This window comes from Astyanax mexicanus, chromosome 20 (genome assembly GCF_023375975.1).
Source record: "Astyanax mexicanus isolate ESR-SI-001 chromosome 20, AstMex3_surface, whole genome shotgun sequence".
NCBI classification, from domain to species: Eukaryota; Metazoa; Chordata; class Actinopteri; order Characiformes; family Acestrorhamphidae; genus Astyanax; species Astyanax mexicanus.
Genome location: NC_064427.1, coordinates 11,918,852 through 11,940,202, shown reverse-complemented (window position 1 = coordinate 11,940,202; position 21,351 = coordinate 11,918,852). Strand labels below are relative to the sequence as shown.

Below are 21,351 nucleotides of genomic sequence, written 5' to 3'. Positions count from 1 at the left end.
CTGACCCCAGATTTAGTTGATCAGCCAAGACATGTTACTAGGGTTAAAGTCTCTTAGAAGCAAAGATTGCTGGCTGTGAACACAGTTCATCCACAAATGCAATTTAAAACTGCATCATGCAAAGAAAAAGCCAAACTCTATATCTGTCACGAGAGCCAAACACAGGACAGACAAGCTAGACAGTTTATTAACTACAGGATTAAGCAGATATGGATAGTCAGGGGCAGGCAAGGTCAGTAACAGAATGGCAGCATAAACAAACATCATACCAGAGTGTGTCCAGGCAAAAGAGGTTATACACAAGGAGTACACAAACACAATTATAAAAGGGCTAGGCAAAAGGATGGTCAGTAAACAGAAAATGGTTGATAACTAGAGAGAACAAACCATAAAATATATTTAAATATAAAGGGCTAGGCAAAAGAGTAGTCAAAAGGGGTCGGCAATGAGAAAAACAAAGTACAAAGAAAACTCAAGGTAGAAGAGCTATATAAGATAGAGTCAATACTGGAAGATTAGTGAATAGAAAAAGGGGCTATTTATACTAATGAGTCCAGGTGTGAGCAATCTAGAAGCAAGGTGAACTGGAACGCCGAACTGGAATCTTTCACAGGAGGACTGGAGTCATTGGCAGGTGGATAGGCCTGACATATCATCATGATCTGGACCAAAGCTTATTTACAGTGAACTGAGGCAAAATGAAAAACAGTTATGTGGTGAAATAAATAAATGAGGTTTATTCACATGTTCCACTGTAAATAAAATGTCTCTATGAGACATTTTTTTTAAGACTGGAAGATTTTTTTTTAATTACAGTGTATTATGTACTCCTCCTCTTTATCCACATTGTGACAAGTCACGCCCACTTTACTGGTACAGAATGTTTAAACCCCTCCTTTTCTGCTGGCACTGGACAGGGTTGCCCCTCCTGCAGTGCAACAATTCATACTCTTAAGCAGTCTGCAAAGGGTGTGGCTTCCCAGAATATGGGAGGAGTAAAACAACTGTGTCCAGGCTGTTCAATCTCCCAACTTGATCCAGTGTAAAGACCAGCTTTAACACTAAACCTGTTCCTCCAGCTCACAGCTCAGAGAACACAATCCAGACAGGCTAAACATATTCAATATGGACGTGTGGACAGCGCTCCGAGCATTCCTCAGCTTTTTCCCCATCACCATGTTTGCATTTATCCCCTGTAGAGCTGCTGAAGTGATCTTTCAGCTGCCTCGGGTGAGAGTGCAGCAGCTGATGGAGAAACCTTCTGGAGAAGCAGGGCAGAGTCTTCTCAGCAGGTAAGAAACACCAGCTTAAAACAACACAACTTCTAAGGACGCAGATTAGATCCATTTCTAATTACCCATTTCTTACTTTGGTAGGACAGGGTATGTTGGCCACACCCCCTGAAGTGGAAGCCTGGATACGTTAAATTTGCTTAAGTGAAATCTTAAATTAATTAGACTTAAAACATTTAGCTATTATGCCTAAATTGTAAGTTAATTTATTTGATTTTTTACCCTCTTTACCATCCATCTTTGAATGTTATGGTGAATAAAATAGATTTGTATTTAGTCATTGTTGTGTCTTTACTCCAACACAGTATATATAAATAAATGATTCAACTCGGAGGTAGAATGAACATGACCTTTACTTGACCTTTACATGACCTTTACTGTAGTCTCTATAATCACATATCACTGCACTGCAGATAACCTATAGGTAAACTCAGTTGCTAGGGGAGTGGCTCCGCTGAAGTAAATAGATCCACTTTATATACTACAGTCATATTTAAGTAAAAGATGTTGTACTGTAAACAGTGTAGCACACAGTCGGGAAAGAGTTACCAGTTTTTAATGTTGTCATTCCGTCTCACAACACTTCAACACCAAGACACTTTTTACACCAAGGATACAAAGCTGAAACATTTTCAGGTGTTATTATATCTAATTTTTCTGCAAACATGATGTGCAGGTCTTATGATGTGCAACTGTATGGGGTTATCATTTTCCATTTCATAATTCTCCACACATTTTCTATTAGGAACAGTTGAGGAATGAAGGCAGGCCAGTCCAGTACCCCGTACCTTTCCACAGCCATGTGTTTGTACAGTATGCAGCATGTGGTTTTGCACTGTTTTGTACTTGCGCATTGTGCATTTTTTGCTTTATTAGTGCAGAAGTGTACTGACACACCTCCATACCATAACAGACCCTGGCCTTTTGGACCTTTTGAACTGATAACAGTCTGTATGGTTCTTTTAAATTTTTGGTCTAACATTTGTGGCTTCATTTCTTCCAAAAAAGTTTTGGAATACTGTCTGAACACAGATGTGACTGACCACATCAGTTGATGCCACTTCTGCTAAGTTGATGCCAAGTTGATGCCAAGTTGATGCCACTTCTGGACTTGGTTAACATAAAGCTGTTTTGCCCAGTAGAGTTTTAGGTGGAATTTTGTAAATGGTTTTGAAAGTTGGCCAAATTAATTCCTTTGAATTGGAATCGGAGAGCATGGGTATTCAGCTTAGGCTTGTGCTCTTAACACACTGAAAATCCTTGAATCTTTTAATGAAATCATGCTCTGTAGGAGGAGAAATATATTAGATACCAAAATAGCAAATCCTTTCCAAACATTGTTTGAGGAACATTTTTTTTTTGCTTCTGGAGATCCTTTGGTGGTCAGACCTTCCTACAGAGTGAGCTACAGACTAGTGACTTCACTGGAGTGGCGCTGCTGTCCAGGTTTTCATGGTGATGACTGCAGAGAAGGTCAGCATCTTTACCTGAACTGAATTTAATTCTAATTTCTATCTGGAAGTAATCAGCTTGTGAGTTGCTATTTTCTTTAAAAGTCTAATTCCATCGTTTTTTCATTGATTTTATTTCATTTCTAGTTGTGCTCTCGAGAATGAGTAAATGTTCTGTAAGCGTTTTTTTTTGTGTGAAAAAGTCTTTGCAATGAAATATGCAATGATGGGAATAATGGCGTTGAAATATACAGCGCTATTAACACCGTAAATTTTTTCACTAACGAGTAATCTTACTAATTACTCTGACTGTAACTGTAACGCCGTTACCATTTCCCACACCCCGTTACTGCACGTTACTTTAGCCACTCAATGAACTTTTTTTTTTACTTAAGGGCATACAGACAAAGGCGCAGGTGTGTGTGTGTGCGTTGTGTGTGTGAGTCATAAGGGAGGGGAGGATGAGATAACTGCCTAACCAATGATTGTTGTCTTTGCTGTCGTGCACTCTATTCATCTGGCTTATGAAACACACTCTGAGAAGGTGGGGGCCAGGGGGTTGTGGGGGTGGGGGTTACGGGTGCACGGGTTCTTAAAATAGCGTTGGACTTTTGGAATATATTAACGCCGATGGGCATGGATTTCTGGAAATGATGTGTGTTCAGGTAAATTTCTGGCGTGTTTGTATCTTGGTGGCGGAAATAAGCTTTGTGCGATTGATCACTCATGCCCTGTGCTCCAAAATACCCCATACCATCACATCTTTATCACAGAAAAATAAACCTCACCCAGAACCTTCAGCAATCAACTATGAAAATAAAATATACTTAAAAATCTGCACAGTAACTATAAATTATTATTAGTTATATTTATTTCTGTCAGTTATAAGAATTTATATTTAATTTAATATAGCAGACACAGGCATTCTGCTGTTTAAGAATTTCAACAGATGCTTATTCTCACTCAAAAGCATGGAGTTTTTGAAGTGAAAAATAAAAAGAGAAAAGAACTTTGACTGAACATAATTTTATTTTAGTTAACTTTGCTATTATTTAACTGAAATTCACTTTTATATCTGAAAAATATAGCACATTGTCATCCTGGCGTGTGATGCTGCCCGTCAATTAAATAAAACTTAAAACATTTAAAATACACAGAAATATAAAGCTATAAAAATGCTATAATTTGTTTCTTATCACCAGGGCAAATTTATTAAAATATTAAATATATTAATTCCTGAATTAAAATCTCCTCCAGCGCTATAAAATGCCAGGCTCGCAAAGTGGTGCTTGGCGCAGCACGCGGCATTGCGCGCAGAAAAACCTGTGTAAAAAAAAAAAAACGTTTTCATAAATAAGGTCGGACAAGTGGAAAGTCGGACAGTAAAATTCATCTTATTAAACTCACTAAAGCCAACAAATGTACTGATAATTAATCAAGAGAAATCAGGCAAAATGAGCTGGGCCTCTCTCGCTCTCTCTCTCTCTCTCTCTTTCACAGCGCAGAGCTGAATTCAGCGCAAGGCTAAAAAATAATATACAACTCAGTTCAGTTAAATAAAAATAAGTAAAGACCTCTAAGTTAATCAAATATTGTCAAATATAAAGGATAGTTTGAGGTTTTGGTGAGCTGTTTTCATGATTTGAAACTGAAACTAACTAAAACTTTTATTATTCTGCGCAGAAAGCCTGTGATTGTTTTAAATGAGTTTTTTAATGGATTATTGTTTTTGTCCATTTTTTTGTTTTGTTTAAATATACATTTTTTCTTTGAGTGTGGTTTGGTTTGTTTAATTTTTATCCCCAGAAGCGTATTTGGTTTTTCTGGGGTTTTTTCAGTATTGCAAGTCTTAGTAATTTTCTTTGGTCCTGCGGAGTTTTTCGTTTCTTATTTTAAAAAATTTGTTAGATTATATATTTGTCAACATTATGGGTTTATTTTCATTTGTTATTTTTTTTAAATAATAATAGTAATTACATAATTTATTTTCTTTTGTTCATTTTTTTACTGGGCGAATAACAAAAGTAATGCAATAGTTACTTTTACTGGTAACTACTTACTTTTATAGTGAAGTAACTTCGTAACTTTTTGGGAGAAGTAACTATTAACTATAACTAATTACTTTTTCAAAGTAACCTGCCCAACACTGGTCATGAGCCAAGCTGGACTAGGCCTTAAATACTATAAATACTGTTCCGCACTGACAGTCACGCTGTCTACTGCTCTCCGGTCCAATTAAGGTAATTTAAAAACCAGGACATTTCCTCACTTTCTGAAAAAAGACCCGGGACAGGACGTGAAATATGTCCCAGGAAATACGGACGTTTGGTCACCCTACTTTAAGTTAACTAGCTAATTTAGCTTTAAGTTAACTACCTAGCCTAGCTTTATGTTAACTAATTACCCTAGCTCTAAGTTAACTAATTAACCTAGCTGTAAGTTAACTAGCTAACCTAGCTTTAATTTAACTAACCTAGCTGTAAGTTAACTAATTAATCAAGCTTTAATTTAACTAGCTAACCTACCTTTAATTTAACTAGCTAGCCTAGCTTTAAGTTAACTAGGTAGCTTAGCTTTATTTGAACTAGCTAGCCTAGCTTTAATTTAACTAGCTAGCCTAGCTTTAAGTTAACTAGCTAGCCTAGCTTTAAGTTAACTAGCTAGCTTAGCGTTATTTTAACTAGCTAACCTAGCTTTACTTTAACTAGCTAGCCTAGCTTTAAGTTAACTAGCTAGCTTAGCTTTAATTTAACTAACTAACCTAACTGTAAGTTAACTAGCAAACCTAGCTTTAATTTAACTAACTAACCTAGCTTTAATTTAACTAACTAACTTAGCTCTAAGTTAAATAATTAACCTAGCTTTAATTTAACTAGCTAACCTAGCTTTAATTTAACTAACCTAACTTTAATTTAACTAGCTAACCTAGCTTTAATTTAACTAACCTAACTTTAATTTAACTAGCTAACCTAGCTTTAATTTAACTAGCTAACCTAGCTCTAAGTTAACTAATTAACCTAGCTTTAATTTAATTAGATAACCTAGCTTTAATTTTCAAGTTGTAAGTAGCTAACCATCTTTAATTTATAAGTTATAACTAACTAACCTAGCTTTAAAATATGTTATAACTAACTTACTAACCAAGCTTTAAAGTTATAAGTTATAACTAGCCAAATATGTTATAACTATGTAACCTAGCTATCTTGCGTTATCCCATGAAATAGCTATGCTAATTCATTTTGTAGTAAGGATTTAGCTGTACATTTTGTACCTTTTTTATGAGGTGAAACCTGGGAAGGAATATATGGTAGTATATATTTTTGAATATATAGTGAAGTGTATTGTTAAATATGTAATAAAATACATTGTGATATATGTGGTAATATATGGTGTGTGTATTATAGATAGTAATATTTGGAAATATGTTCTTGAATATATAGTAAAGTGTATTGTTCAATATATAATAAAATATTGTGTGATATATATGGTATGTGTATTATTGATAGTAATATATTGAAATATATTCTTGAATATATAGTGAAGTGTATTGTTTAATATATAATTAAGTACATGGCAACATATATGGTAATATATGGTACATGTTCTGGTAATAAATGGAAATATGTATGAATAAATATATAATTCAGTGTATTGTAAAATATACTGTTCAGTACAACACAATATATGTGGTAATATATAGTAATATATATGGTTAAATATATAATTAAGCATATTTTTACATATAAAACTAAATATATTAACATACATGGGTAAATTTATTATATATTAAATTTCCATATATATAATATATGAAAAGCGGCAATTCCTCATGTATTTTTAAATATATTGTAATATATTAATTACTATATAACACCATATATTAATCTATATTTTTTCAGTATTTTTTTTATCTAATATTTTATATTTTTTCAGTTACATATTAATCAGTAGCACATAGGGTATCCATTAAATTATTGAACTTGTTGAATCTTTCCAATTAACCAGTAAATTGTGAAATTAAATAATTCCATATATTGACAGTTAATATATTAGGACATATATTTTCCTTCCGTAAGGGATAGCTCACTTTCAGAAAGATAAACAACAATAAACAACCTCATACTATTAACCCTGCTTTTAAGGTCACACTGTCTCAGATTCCTCTGTGTGTGTGTGTGTGTGTGTGTGTGTGTGTGTGTGTGTGTGTGTGAATGAAGCGACTAATGACGGAGACTAATATTACTCTCTCACACATTTCCCCTCAACTCTGATTAATTTAATCTGTTTATTATGAGTAATTATAATATAATGATATATTGATTTGTATGTTTATTATGAGTAATCAGTGAGGATGGAAGTGTTTTAATTTACTGTGGTTAGATGTGATCATAAACAGATTGGCTGTAATTAAGTGGAAGTTTACACTCTTTGATGCTGAGGGGGTTGTTTTGTGTTTATATGTAGGACAGTCAGTCATTTCTGTAATCTTACAGACTGAGTATACTGAGTGTACTCTAAATCATTTTCTTGATATTTTGATAGTATTTGGAGAGCAGATTTGTGTGTGTATGTGTGTGTGTATGTGTATGTGTGTGTGTGTGAGAGTAAGATGACCGCAGACAGTTTGTGTGATGAGGTCAATATGGTGAGAGAAAACAGAGATACTGAACTGATCAGTCAGTCAGGCAGATGAAATACTGATGTCCCCACAATAAGCTAAACACACTTATGAGCCAGAACCAAACTAAACACACCTAATATAAGAATGTGGGCTTGTTTAAACCAGGCTAACACTGGGGGGTGTTTGGGTCATTTGTTCTCAAATCTAAAGGGGTTTAGAGTTGCTCCTGCTGCCATTTTTGCTTGTCCCCAGTGAGCCAGAGAGATGTGGGAGATTTACAAGGTTCTAGGCCAGGGACCCTATTTTATCTGCTATAGAAAGCAAACAAACATACACAAACTCTGTCGTGTATTGTTTATTTTTACCCTATTCTAAGGGTTGTGTTGGTTTGAAGCTGTTAGTTCATATTGTCACCAGGGGCAGAATAATGAGGCCAAGCCATAGTTCTAGTTGAGAAAGACTAACAGTATTCATTCTCTCTTAGAAATGCAGACCTACTGGCAGAAACCTTATCCACCCTACTACCCAACACTCAAAACTAAGCAAAACCCACAACATATAAACCCACAAACACATACACATATCCCCTAAATAACTCCAACACCGAGACAAGGGTTGCCGCAGCGCAGTCCCAAAATGTAATCCTCCTTTATACTTTGTTATTCACAGATATAATTTGCTTCTGAGAGTTTCTGTTCAAACATTTTGCTAATTTTATGCTTTGTTTATGAAGAAAAACAGATTCTTCAGACACTAAAGTTTTGACATGCTTTGGCTAGTCGATTACATTTGATGCTGGTTTGGGGAATACTTAGAGAACGCGTTTCACACAGAGCGTGGAACATTTCAACTCTAAAATCTCTTTATCAGACCTTCAATTCTAATCAGCAGAACACATGGAATCCTTGTTATGATGTGAATCCTAGTTGTATCAGTGTGATTCATTCCCTTAATACAAACCAACGTGATGATGAGCTGGAAGCTGAAGTGAGAAGTGCACTGAGTCCTTCAGCAAATGTTTCAGGAATGTCCAGTGTCATCACCAGACAGTTTGAGATTAGTATGTGCTAATCAGTGTAATGAAGATTTCCGTTAATAACCTCCAGATGAAGAAGATTTCTTCAAAAGTAAATATTTTGTGGATGCATATTTGTGTGCAAAACAATTAAACTTGACATAAAGCAAAATTTATTCAATTATTTGATTTTGATACAGATAATGAATGAATGGAAGCACATTATCCTGCCCAGCAGAGAGGAAATAAAATACATTTATATGTGAATGTCAGGTCTTAGCCCTGTCTCGTGTCTCTGTGTGTCTTCCCCACGTGACCTGTGCTCCCCTGTGTCTCCCGTCTTAGTAGATTTCCACCTGTGTCTCATTTGTAGCTCCGCCCCTTCCCCAGGTGTTTCCAATTCTAGAGTGTTTCTTGTTTCTTTAAATAGCCCTTGTCTACCACTTTGTCTCCGTCGGTCTTTGCACCTTCCCCTGTTGTTTTGTCTCTGTTGCCTCACCGCGTTTCATAGCCCTAGTCCTTGCTTTGTGTTTACCTCTGTTTATCTCTTGTGTATATTTCTAGTTTCCTATTTATTAGTGTGATTGCAGTAATGCAATCACAGTATTGTTCTTCTTAAGTCTTATTCTTATTATTATTATTATTATTATTATTATTATTATTATTATTATTCCACCTGTTTTTTGTCCGGTTAACTAGTGCCGCAGTTTTCGAAATATCGACTTCGTTCAAAAGAGAAAACGTGCGTCCATATCGGGAATGGTGGGCTTGTATACAGCTTTCCGATCGGACTTACGTTTTTCGTAAAAACTTCGTAAGTACGCGTTTTTTTGACCATTGAAAATGAATGGGCAGAACTTTGCACGCCCGTGGACGTCGCAATTTTTGAAATACGAAGATGAAACCAATTGAGGACCTGTAGAACTTATTGAGCTCTTTCCGAAAATATGCATTACGAAAAGTTACGACGTACGGATTTCGTACGAATGTCGTACGAAGTGGCCCCATTGGAATGAATGGGGCCAATCGGAGGACGGCAGCTAGATCGAAGGACAGGTAGCTAGAACTCCAGTACTGTGAGTGTATGGAGCAGCTATGGGATAAATCAGCGTTAGGTCAAAAGTTTGGACACCCCGGCCCCCCCCCCAGTACTGTGTGTAATGGAGCCATGGGTCAAAAGTTTGGACACCCCGGCCCCCCAGTACTGTGTGTAATGGAGCCACGGGTCAAAAGTTTGGACACCCCCGAACGGCCAGAGCAACCTAGCGTGCATAGCTGATTGATGTATTTGCACGTTGCGTAGCAACGTGCAAACACCATTTAATCTAATTGATGCATATACATCACCTAGCAACCACCTAGAAACACCATAGCAACCACCCCGGATACCATAGCAACACCTTAGCAACCGCCTAGCAACACCCTAGCAACCACCTAGCAACCACCTAGCAACACCTTGGCAACCATCCCGGATACCATAGCAACACCTTAGCAACCGCCTAGCAACACCCTAGCAACCACCTAGCAACCACCTAGCAACACCTTAGCAACCACCCCAGATACCATAGCAACACCTTAGCAACCGCCTGGCAACACCTTAGCAACCACCTAGCAACCACCTAGCAACACCTTAGTAACCACCCCAGATACCATAGCAACACCTTAGCAACCGCCTAGCAACACCTTAGCAACCACCTACCAACCACTTAGCAACACCTTAGCAACCACCCCGGATACCATAGCAACACCTTAGCAACACCCTAGCAACCACCTAGCAACCACCTAGCAACACCTTAGCAACCACCCCGGATACCATAGCAACACCTTAGCAACCACCTAGCAACCGCCTAGCAACACCCTAGCAACCACCTAGCAACCACCTAGCAACACCTTAGCAACCACCCCGGATACCATAGCAACACCTTAGTAACCGCCTAGCAACACCCTAGCAACCACCTAGCAACCACCTAGCAACACCTTAGCAACCACCCCGGATACCATAGCAACACCTTAGCAACCGCCTAGCAACACCCTAGCAACCACCTAGCAACCACCTAGCAACACCTTAGCAACCACCCCGGATACCATAGCAACACCTTAGCAACCGCCTAGCAACACCCTAGCAACCACCTAGCAACCACCTAGCAACACCTTAGCAACCACCCAAGATACCATAGCAACACCTTAGCAACCGCCTAGCAACACCCTAGCAACCACCTAGCAACCACCTAGCAACACCTTAGCAACCACCCCGGATACCATAGCAACACCTTAGCAACCGCCTAGCAACACCTTAGCAACCACCTAGCAACCACCTAGCAACACCTTAGCAACCACCCCAAATACCATAGCAACACCTTAGCAACCGCCTAGCAACACCTTAGCAACCACCTAGCAACCACCTAGCAACACCTTAGCAACCACCTAGCAACCATAGCAACACCTTAGCAACCGCCTAGCAACCACCTAGCAACACCTTAGCAACCACCCCGGATACCATAGCAACACCTTAGCAACCGCCTAGCAACACCTTAGCAACCACCTAGCAACCACCTAGCAACACCTTAGCAACCACCCCGGATACCATAGCAACACCTTAGCAACCGCCTAGCAACACCTTAGCAACCACCTAGCAACCACCTAGCAACACCTTAGCAACCACCCCGGATACCATAGCAACACCTTAGCAACCACCTAGCAACACCTTAGCAACCACCTAGCAACACCTTAGCAGATACCAGCCAGCACTGCAATCACACTCGCAGTTTCTGCAGGAACTGCAATCTAGTTTACATTGTTTTCTCCCTTGCCCTGCTTAGTTTAGTTCTCCTTGTCTAGTTTAGTTTCTTGTTTAGCTCCATGTTCCCTAGCTCCCTGTATATAACCTTAGTCATTTGTTTCTCGTTTATTTCTTGTTTTCACGTTTATAGTTTATTTCCCTTATATATATATATATATATATATATTCCCTGTTTGTTTATCATTATCATCGCTCATTTGTTATTGGTTATTTGTGTATCTTTGTTTCATGTTACTTGTTCCTTGTTTTCTTGTTATTTATTAAATTATTATTTATTTTCACCCTACCTGCACTTGTGTCCGCCTCCTCGTCTCCCTGCCTGGGTCATTTCGTGACAGAAAGACCGACCTTAACATGGACACAGCAGGTTCTGCGTGGACTGGCACCAGAATGGCGATTCGTCGTGCTCCTTGCGGAACCCCGGCGCAGGACACCTCGAGGCCTCAAGGACGCCGCAGGCCTCGGGGTAGGCGTTCTAAGGGGCCCCGCCAGCCGGAAGAAGATCCCTTTTCCGGGGAGGATTTTCTTGGGGGGGCGATACGGGTTGGTGCTATGAGCCTCGGTGCCTCCGTGTACCCGAGGCTCAAGGAGCGGGATCCGTGGGACTTTCTCGGGTGCGCTCCCAGCAGCTCCGAGGACGAAGAGGAGCTCTACCCTGCACCAGCCCGCACTCCGTTGCCGTTCCCCCCAGGGGCGGTGCTCTACCCGGCTCTCGGCCGCACAGCTCCAGAGGCCGTCCCGACTCCCGTCCGTTCCCCTGTGGCCAAGGCTCTCTTCTCACCGGCGGTTCCAGTGCTAGCTTCCCCGGTGGCTAAGGCGTTAGCTTCCCAAGCGCCTCCAAAGCTAGCCCCTCCCGCAGCCAAGACACTCTCCTCTCCAGCGGCAAAGGCGCACTCTGGGACTTCCGCGGCGGCTGTGAAACTGCGCTCCGTGACTATCGCGGTGGCAGCCGAACCGCGCTCCGAGACTTCCGCGATGGCAGTCGAACCGCGCTCCATGTTCCCCGCGGTTGCTGCCGAGCCGCGCTACAGGACCTCCAACCCGGCGAGCCAGCCGCGAGCAGAGACTTTCACCGCGCTTGACTCAGTCGGGGAGAGTGGAAATCCGGTCCGGGATTTTGCGGCAACCGCACTCTCAAGCCCTGCAGCTGCAGCGCTAGCTCCTCAGGTTGAGGAGCTGGCTTTCATGGCGGCTGCAGATCTGAATTCCGCCGCTGCAATCCAGCCTCTCTTTGGGACTATCTCCGCGGCCACTCAGCCGCGCTCTGGAACTCTCTCCGCGCCGGACTTTACCGGCGGCCCCGCGCTTTCTGCCTCTACAGTCTCTGCCGGCGAAGCTGCAGCTCCGGTCCAGGTGTTTGTTCCACCCACAGTCTCAAGCCCTGCTGCTGCTCCGCTGGATCTGCACACACCCAGCTCCGAAATTCTCTCGGCGGCCACGCCCATCTCCGAGGTGTCTTCGGCTGCTGAGCCACGCCCCCGGACTCCTGCCGTGTCTGCAGAAGCTGCTCCAGCCTCCGTGTCTGCAGAAGCTGCTCCAGCCTCCGTCTCTGCTGAAGCTGCTCCAGCCTCCGTGTCTGCTCCAGCTGTTCAAGCCCCCGTGTCTGCTCCAGCTGTTCAAGCCCCCGTGTCTGCTCCAGCTGTTCAAGCCCCCGTGTCTGCTCCAGCTGTTCAAGCCCCCATGTCTGCTCCAGCTGTTCAAGCGTCTGTGTCTACTCCAGCTGTTCAAGCGCCAGCACCAGCTCCCGCTGCCAGAGTCGCCGCGCCGCCAGCACCAGCTCCCGCTGCCAGAGTCGCCGCGCCGCCAGCACCAGCTCCCGCGGCCAGAGTCGCCGCGCCGCCATCACCAGCTCCCGCTGCCAGAGTCACCACCCCACCGGTTCCTACTCCCAGAACTTTGTTTGGCCCCAGGGCCCATTTACCCAGGCAGGCACCGAGGTCCCCGGACTTTCACTCCAGAACTGTGCCCAGGCTGGCTCCTTGGACTACCACACAGACTTTTGCCAGTCCTGGGCACCCACCTATGTTTTTTGTGCCCCTGTCTCTCCCTGTCTTGGTCCCTGTGTCTGTGTTTGTTCCGGTTCCTGTCCCTGGTAGTTTCTCCGTTCCTGTCCCAGTCACCGTGTTTGTTTCTGTCCCTGTCAATGTTCTCGTCCCTGTTCCCATGTCCGGTCCCGTCCAGTCTCCGTCTCATGTCCAGTTCCCCATCCAGTCTCCGTCTCCTGTCCAGTTCCCCGTCCAGTCTCCCGTCCAGTCTCTGTCCTCTGTCCTGTCTCCGTTTCAGTCCCCGGTTTCGTCTCTTGTTTTCCCCGGCCTCTCCCCACCGCCAGCCCCCGGGGTTCGTTTTTACGCGCCTCGGGAGCTGCGCGTTTAGGGGGAGGCTTCTGTCAGGTCTTAGCCCTGTCTCGTGTCTCTGTGTGTCTTCCCCACGTGACCTGTGCTCCCCTGTGTCTCCCGTCTTAGTAGATTTCCACCTGTGTCTCATTTGTAGCTCCGCCCCTTCCCCAGGTGTTTCCAATTCTAGAGTGTTTCTTGTTTCTTTAAATAGCCCTCGTCTACCACTTTGTCTCCGTCGGTCTTTGCACCTTCCCCTGTTGTTTTGTCTCTCTGTTGCTTCACCGCGTTTCATAGCCCTAGTCCTTGCTTTGTGTTTACCTCTGTTTATCTCTTGTGTATATTTCTAGTTTCCTATTTATTTACATTGTTTTCTCCCTTGCCCTGCTTAGTTTAGTTCTCCTTGTCTAGTTTAGTTTCTTGTTTAGCTCCATGTTCCCTAGCTCCCTGTATATAACCTTAGTCATTTGTTTCTCGTTTATTTCTTGTTTTCACGTTTATAGTTTATTTCCCTTATATATATATATATATATATATATTCCCTGTTTGTTTATCATTATCATCGCTCATTTGTTATTGGTTATTTGTGTATCTTTGTTTCATGTTACTTGTTCCTTGTTTTCTTGTTATTTATTAAATTATTATTTATTTTCACCCTACCTGCACTTGTGTCCGCCTCCTCGTCTCCCTGCCTGGGTCATTTCGTGACAGTGAATCTAGAAAAACAGGAAAATCTAATTCTTATCTAATCTGTTGCCTCATATGAAACCTATAAGGGGTGCTTTATACCCCTTTAACCCACACCAGGCATCTGCTTTAGAAAGTCCCACTATACTGGCAATATCTCTCTATATCCGTGTTAACAGTGAGTATAGAAAAAAAGAGGTGGTCCTAATACTATGAAATGATTGTACTGAATGATTTTTTTAAATAAATATACATATATTTAAACCAGAACATTTGTTAGCCAGAGTATGACTGCCTACTTCAACACATCTGCTAGAGTCATCAGTGGCCTGTGTGTGTGTCCTTGTACTTCTCATTCTCAATTCGTTTGGCTCATTTCTTGAAACTGAGATGACATTTTCAAAATAACATGGACAAATCCCCAAACTAACTTGCAGTTCCTCATAACAGAATGGCATTTCTCATTGCTTTCATCACATTTCAAATGCTTTGTACATGTCTCAAGCACTTAGTACATCTTTGCAAATGGTTATGTACAAGTAGCCTACACTTAACACAATCATCCTACATTTAGTACATTTTCCAAAAGAATGCATCTTGTTGATCTATCCCAATTGGTTGATTCTCAGTGTAATGGTTGTTCTCTCCAAAACATGTCAGCACAATTTCATTGTATAAGTAATCATCTGCAGAACAGTCTGCTCAATTGTCAAAATAATTAAGAAATTGTAATACAATACAGAACTCATATTTTGGAACATTTCATAAATTCATGACAATCAGGTGAGTAGGTAACAGATGAAAGCAGGTTTTGATGAGGAGGAGTGTCCCACATTACAGGTGACCAATCCATCAGTTTGTTACCTGAGAGTTGTTGTATATGATTTTACAGTTTTTCTCAATTGGTTTGGCTCATTTCTTGAAACTGAGATGACATTCCTATAACTAAAAGGTAAATTGGCCAAACAGACTTACAGTTCTTCACAACACTTCAGATAACCAGCAAAATGTCATATGTCTCCCAAAACGTTCATTCTTGCTTCAAAATGAAGTCTTTCTCCCATATAAATAGTCAGTACCATAAAAATGGCATAGATCCTTCTCAATTGCTTTGGCACATTTTCATTCATTTCGTCCTCCTGTCAAAATAAACTGGACGGTGCAGCAAAACTACATGGATCCTCATCACTGCTCATATCGCTCCAAAAACAGTTTACCCATGTGTCAAAACTAATTTCCTTTCTCACACAAATCATCAGTGCCCCCAAAATGCATTGTCCCTTTGGCATTGTGTAAGTACTGCAAGTCAAAATGCTTAGATGTTTTGTCTTTATGGCAGAGGTCTAGCTAAAGGAATACAATGTTCACACCACACACACTGCACTCATTCTGCTGAGGAAATTGTAACTATTTTTATTTACAAGTACATCTTTACACATTACTGTAGGTAGAAAGAAAAGAAAATACTAAGGAAAATGTATCAAATATACTATGTATACAAAAACCTGCAAAAACAAAACAAAATACATTACAGTAGGTAAAAAAAATAGTCAAGCATCACAAATGCAATACAGTAACATTCTGACTACTCTGTGTCACTCCCCTCTCTCCATCACCTTCCTGGCCATCCATCCGCTGCAGTCTGTTTGGCCATAAATTCTCATCAACATTGCATCTGCTATGTTCTTTAGCAATGCACCATGGGAAGAATGCCTGAGCCATCCTCTACACTGATCGCCACAGGACTATATAATCATTATATCATCACAGGACTATATCATCGTTATATAATCACAGGACTAGCATCAAAGAACTAGCACCAGGCCAAGATGTATACAGTGGATAGAAAAAGTCTACACACCCCTGTTCAAATGGTAGGTTTTTGTGATGTAAAAAAAAATACAATAAGACAAATAATTCCTACCTATATTGTGACCTATAACCTGTACAATGCAATTGAAAAACAAACAGAAATCTTTCAGGGAGGTGAAGTAAAAATAAACAACTGAGATGTTGAGGTTGCATAAGTGTGCACACCCTTTTATAACTAGGGGTGTTGCTGTGTTCAAATTTAACCAATAACCTTCAAACTCACTTTAAATTGGAGTCAGCACACACCTGTCAACAATTAAAGTGCCTCTGATCAACTCCAAATAAAGTTTAACTGTTCTAGTAGGCTTGTCCTGATATTTTTGTAGCCACATCTTTCAGCACAAGCCATGGTCCACAAAGAGCTGCCAGAGCATCAGAGGTATCTCATTATTCATAGATATCAGTCAGGTGAAGGCTACAAAAGTCATTAAATATACCATGGAACACTTTGAAGACTGTCATCATCAAGTGGAGAAAACATGGCACAACAAGACATTACCAAGAACAAGACATTTGACAAAAATTGATGATAAGACAAGAAGAAAATTGGTCTAGGAGGCTGCCAAGAGGCCGACAGCAGCACTGAAGGAGCTGCAAGAATTTCTGGCAAGTACTGGCTGTGTAGTACATGTGACAACAATCTGCCGACTTCTTCATATGTCCGTGCAAAACAAACATCCAGAAAACATCTAAGCTCTACTTAATTTTCCAAAAATTCATCTGATATCTACCAAACGCATGTGGGAAAATGTGTTATGGTTTAATGAAACCAAGGTTAAACGTTTTGGACATAATTCCAAAAGGTATATTAGGCGCAAAAGCAACACTGCTCGTCACCAAAAGAACAGCATACCTACAGTGAAGCATGGTGGTGGCAGCATCATACTTTGGGGCTGTTTTTCTTCAGCTGGAACTGGGGCTTTATTCAGGGTGGACGGAATTTTGAACAGTTCCAAATACCAGTCAGTATTGGCAAAAACCTTCGGCCTCTGGTAGAAAACTGAAGATGAAAAGGAACTTCATCTTTCAGCACAACAATGACACAAAGGATACATCTAAATCAACAAAAGAATGGCTTCAGCGGTATAAGATTAAGGCTTTGGAATGGCCCAGCCTGAATCCAGACCTGAATCCCATTGAACATCTGTGGGGTAATCTGAAGAGGGCTGGGCACAGGAGATGCCCTCACATTTTGTCAGATTTTGAGCAGTTATGCAAAGAAGAGTGGGCAAATTTTGCCACATCAAGATGTGTCACGCTGATAGGTTCCTACCCAAAAAGACTGAGGCTGTAATAAATGCAAAAGATGTTGCGACAAAGTATTAGTTATATGTATTTAACCAGGTGATTTTAAGTTTTTTGTTTTATATTTTTTCGCTGTTAAGATTTATGTTTGTTTTTCAATTGCATTGTACAGGTTATAGGTCACATTAAATGTGAAAAAAGTTATGAAATTATTTGTCTTGCTTTAATTTTTTTACAACACAAAAACCTGGCATTTGAACAGGGGTGTGTAGACTTTTTATATCCACTGTATATAGAGCAATGCCAGCATTCAAAATAATAGACAACAAACTGATGGATTGGTCACCAGTAATGTGGGACACTCATTTTCGTCAAAACCTGCTTTCATCTGTTACCTACTCACCTGATTGTAATGAATTTATGAAATGTTCCAAAATATGAGTTCTGTATTGTATTACAATTTCTTAATTCATTTTGAGAATTGAGCAGACTATTCTGCAGATGATGACTTATATGATGAAATTGTGCTGACATGTTTTGAAGAGAACAACCATTACACTGAGAACTAACCAATTAAGATAGATCAACAAGATGCATTCTTTTGGAAAATGTACTAAATGTAGGATGACTGTGTTAAGTGTAGGCTACTTGTACAAAACCATTTGCAAAGATATACTAAGTGCTTGAGACATGTACAAAGCATTTGAAATGTGATGAAAGCAATGAGAAATGCCATTCTGTTATGAGAAACTGCAAGTTAGTTTGGGGATTTGTCCATGTTATTTTGAGAATGTCATCTCAGTTTCAAGAAATGAGCCAAACCAATGGAGAAAAACTGTAAATGCTGGCATTGCTGTATATATACAGCTTGGCCTGGTGCTATTACTTTGATGCTAGTCCTGTGATGATATAACAGGCCATCAGTGTAGAGGATGGCTCAGGCATTCTTCCCACAGTGCATTGCTAAAGAACACATCAGATGCGATGTTGAGAAAATTTAAGGCCAAAGAGACTGCAATGGTTGGATGGCCAGGAAGATGACCAGGAGAGAGAGGGGAGTATTCACATTTTTACTGTATTGCATTTGTGATGCTTGACTGTTTTTTTACATACTGTAATGTATTTTGTTTTGTTTTTGCAGGTTTTTGTATTTTGCATACATAGTATTTTTCATATATTTTCCTTAGTATTTTTTTTCTTTTCTACCTACAGTAATGTGTAAAGATGTACTTGTAAATAAAAATAGTTACAATTTCCTCAGCAGAATGAGTGCAGTGTGTGTGGTGTGAACATTGTATTCCTTTAGCTAGACCTCTGCCATAAAGACAAAACATCTAAGCATTTTGACTTGCAGTACTTACACAATGCCAAAGGGACAATGCATTTTGGGGGCACTGATGATTTGTGTATGAAAGGAAATTAGTTTTGACACGTGGGTAAACTGTTTTTGGAGTGATATGAGCAGTGATGAGGATCCACGTAGTTGTGTTACACCGTTCAGTTTATTTTGACAGGAGGACGAAATGAATGAAAATGTGCCAAAGCAATTGAGAAGGATCTATGCCATTTTACAGTTTTTCTCAATTGGTTTGGCTCATTTCTTGAAACTGAGATGACATTTTCAAAATAACATGGACAAATCCCCAAACTAACTTGCGGTTCCTCATAACAGAATGGCATTTCTCATTGCTTTCATCACATTTCAAATGCTTTGTACATGTCTCAAGCACTTAGTACATCTTTGCAAATGGTTATGTACAAGTAGCCTACACTTAACACAATCATCCTACATTTAGTACATTTTCCAAAAGAATGCATCTTGTTGATCTATCCCAATTGGTTGATTCTCAGTGTAATGGTTGTTCTCTCCAAAACATGTCAGCACAATTTCATTGTATAAGTAATCATCTGCAGAATAGTCTGCTCAATATTCAAATTGAGTTAAGAAATTGTAATACAATACAGAACACATATTTTGGAACATTTCATAAATTCATGACAATCAGGTGAGTAGGTAACAGGTGAAAGCAGGTTTTGACGAGGAGGAGTGTCCCACATTACAGGTGACCAATCCATCAGTTTGTTACCTGACAGGTGTTGTCTATGATTTTGAATGCTGGCATTGCTGTATACAGTCATATGAAAAAGTTTGGGGACCCCTATTAATCTTAATCATTTTTAGTTCTAAATATTTGGGTGTTTGCAACAGCCATTTCAGTTTGATATATCTAATAACTGATGGACACAGTAATATTTCAGGATTGAAATGAGGTTTTTTGTACTAAGAGAAAATGTGCAATATGCATTAAACCAAAATTTGACCGGTGCAAAAGTATGGGCACCCTTATCATTTTATTGAATTGAATACTCCTATTTATTTTTACTGACTTACTAAAGTATATATACGGCTTGGCCTGGTGCTAGTATTGGATGCTAGTCCTGTGATGATATAACAGGCGATCAGTGTAGAGGATGTCTCAGGCATTCACAACGCTTCTTTCCACGGTGCATTGCTAAAGAACACATCAGATGAGATGTTGATAAGAGTTTATGGCCAAACAGACTGCAGCGGATGGATGGCCAGGAAGGTGATGGAGAGAGGGGAGTGACACAGAGTAGTCAGAATGTTACTGTATTGCATTTGTGATGCTTGACTGTTTTGTACATACTGTAATGTATTTTGTTTTGTTTTTGGAGGTTTTTGTAATTTGTATACATAGTATATTTGATACATTTTCCTGAGTATTTTTTTTCTTTTCACCTACAGTAATGTGTAAAGATGTACTTGTAAATAAAAATAGTTACAGTTTCCTCAGCAGAATGAGTGCAGTGTGTGTGGTGTGAACATTGTATTCCTTTAGCTAGAACTCTGCCATAAAGACAAAACATCTAAGCATTTTGACTTGCAGTACTTACACAATGCCAAAGGGACAATGCATTTTGGGGGCACTGATGATTTGTGTGAGAAAGGAAATTAGTTTTGACACATGGGTAAACTGTTTTTGGAGCGATATGAGCATTTGATGAGGATCCATGTAGTTTTGCTGCACCGTCCAGTTTATTTTGACAGGAGGACGAAATGAATGAAAATGTGCCAAAGCAATTGAGAAGGATCTATGCCATTTTTATGGTACTGACTATTTATATGGGAGAGGGACTTCATTTTGAAGCAAGAATGAACGTTTTGGGAGACATATGACATTTTGCTGGTTATCTGAAGTGTTGCGAAGAACTGTAAGTCCGTTTGGCCAATTTACTGTAATGGCTAGGGGCCGGCCGAGGGCTTCTTCAGCCGCCAGGGGGAGGTCTTGAGCCCCTAATCAGACCTGATCCACTCCACCTGGATTTGCCCCTATATAAACCCTGAGATTCAGGTCCTCGGGGCTGGATCTTTGAAGCTCGTGAGAGCGAATCTATGCCGCTTTTCCGAGCGAGCCCCGGCTCTTTATCTCTATCCCTTTTTCCCTTCGAGTTTGGTGTAGCTGTGTAGAGCAGTGAGCTCCACAGCCGCCATCTCCCTCTCTCTAGTCTGGTGGAGCAGAGCAGTGTGCTCTCCTCCGCCGCCCCTTTCTCGAGTCTTTGTGTGTGTCTGTGTGTGTGTGTGTGTGTAAAGCAGACGCGAGGCACGCGGTTTGCTCACCTTCTCTCGCCCCCGCCGTTCCTCTCCTCTCTGGTGGAGCAGCGTTTAATCCATAAGCACCTTAGTTCAGTTTTGTTTTCTTTGGAAGCCCTTTTGTTTAGTTACTCCTTCACCTGGTTTTATAAGAGCTACCGCTGCCCACCCATTACATTTACCTTATAGTTATAGGAATGTCATCTCAGTTTCAAGAAATGAGCCAAACCAATTGAGAAAAACTGTAAGTAAACTGCATGCAGAGAGGAATTCCTCTATTTGGATTTTAGCAGCTAATCTGTGGCAGTAATTAACAGGTTCTGGTCTGGAAATTTGTACAGTATAGAGACACATGAACGATACAGTTGAGAAGAACGCGGCAGTTTTATTTTAGGTTCGGTACTCATGAGAGGTGTGATTGC

The 21,351-nt window shown here is 40.5% G+C and overlaps 2 protein-coding genes across 2 annotated transcripts in view; one reads left to right on the top strand and one right to left on the bottom strand.

Annotated features, from left to right (window-relative positions):
• Nucleotides 1-1,012: 1,012 nt before the first annotated feature.
• LOC111195113 (collagen alpha-1(XXVI) chain) overlaps nt 1,013-21,351 on the top strand; it is a 33,842-nt gene continuing 13,503 nt past the window's right edge. Inside the window, exons 1-2 of the mRNA XM_049469074.1 lie at nt 1,013-1,292; nt 2,584-2,765. Of these exons, the coding sequence (XP_049325031.1) occupies nt 1,126-1,292; nt 2,584-2,765 (349 nt within the window). The 5' untranslated portion in view covers nt 1,013-1,125. The remainder of the gene's footprint in view (nt 1,293-2,583; nt 2,766-21,351) is intronic.
• The window catches only part of LOC125784927 (negative elongation factor E-like), a 232,426-nt gene continuing 224,148 nt past the window's right edge, over nt 13,074-21,351 (bottom strand). The window contains exon 2 of the mRNA XM_049469135.1: nt 13,074-13,763. Coding sequence (XP_049325092.1) covers nt 13,097-13,663 — 567 coding nt within the window. The 5' untranslated portion in view covers nt 13,664-13,763 and the 3' untranslated portion in view covers nt 13,074-13,096. The remainder of the gene's footprint in view (nt 13,764-21,351) is intronic.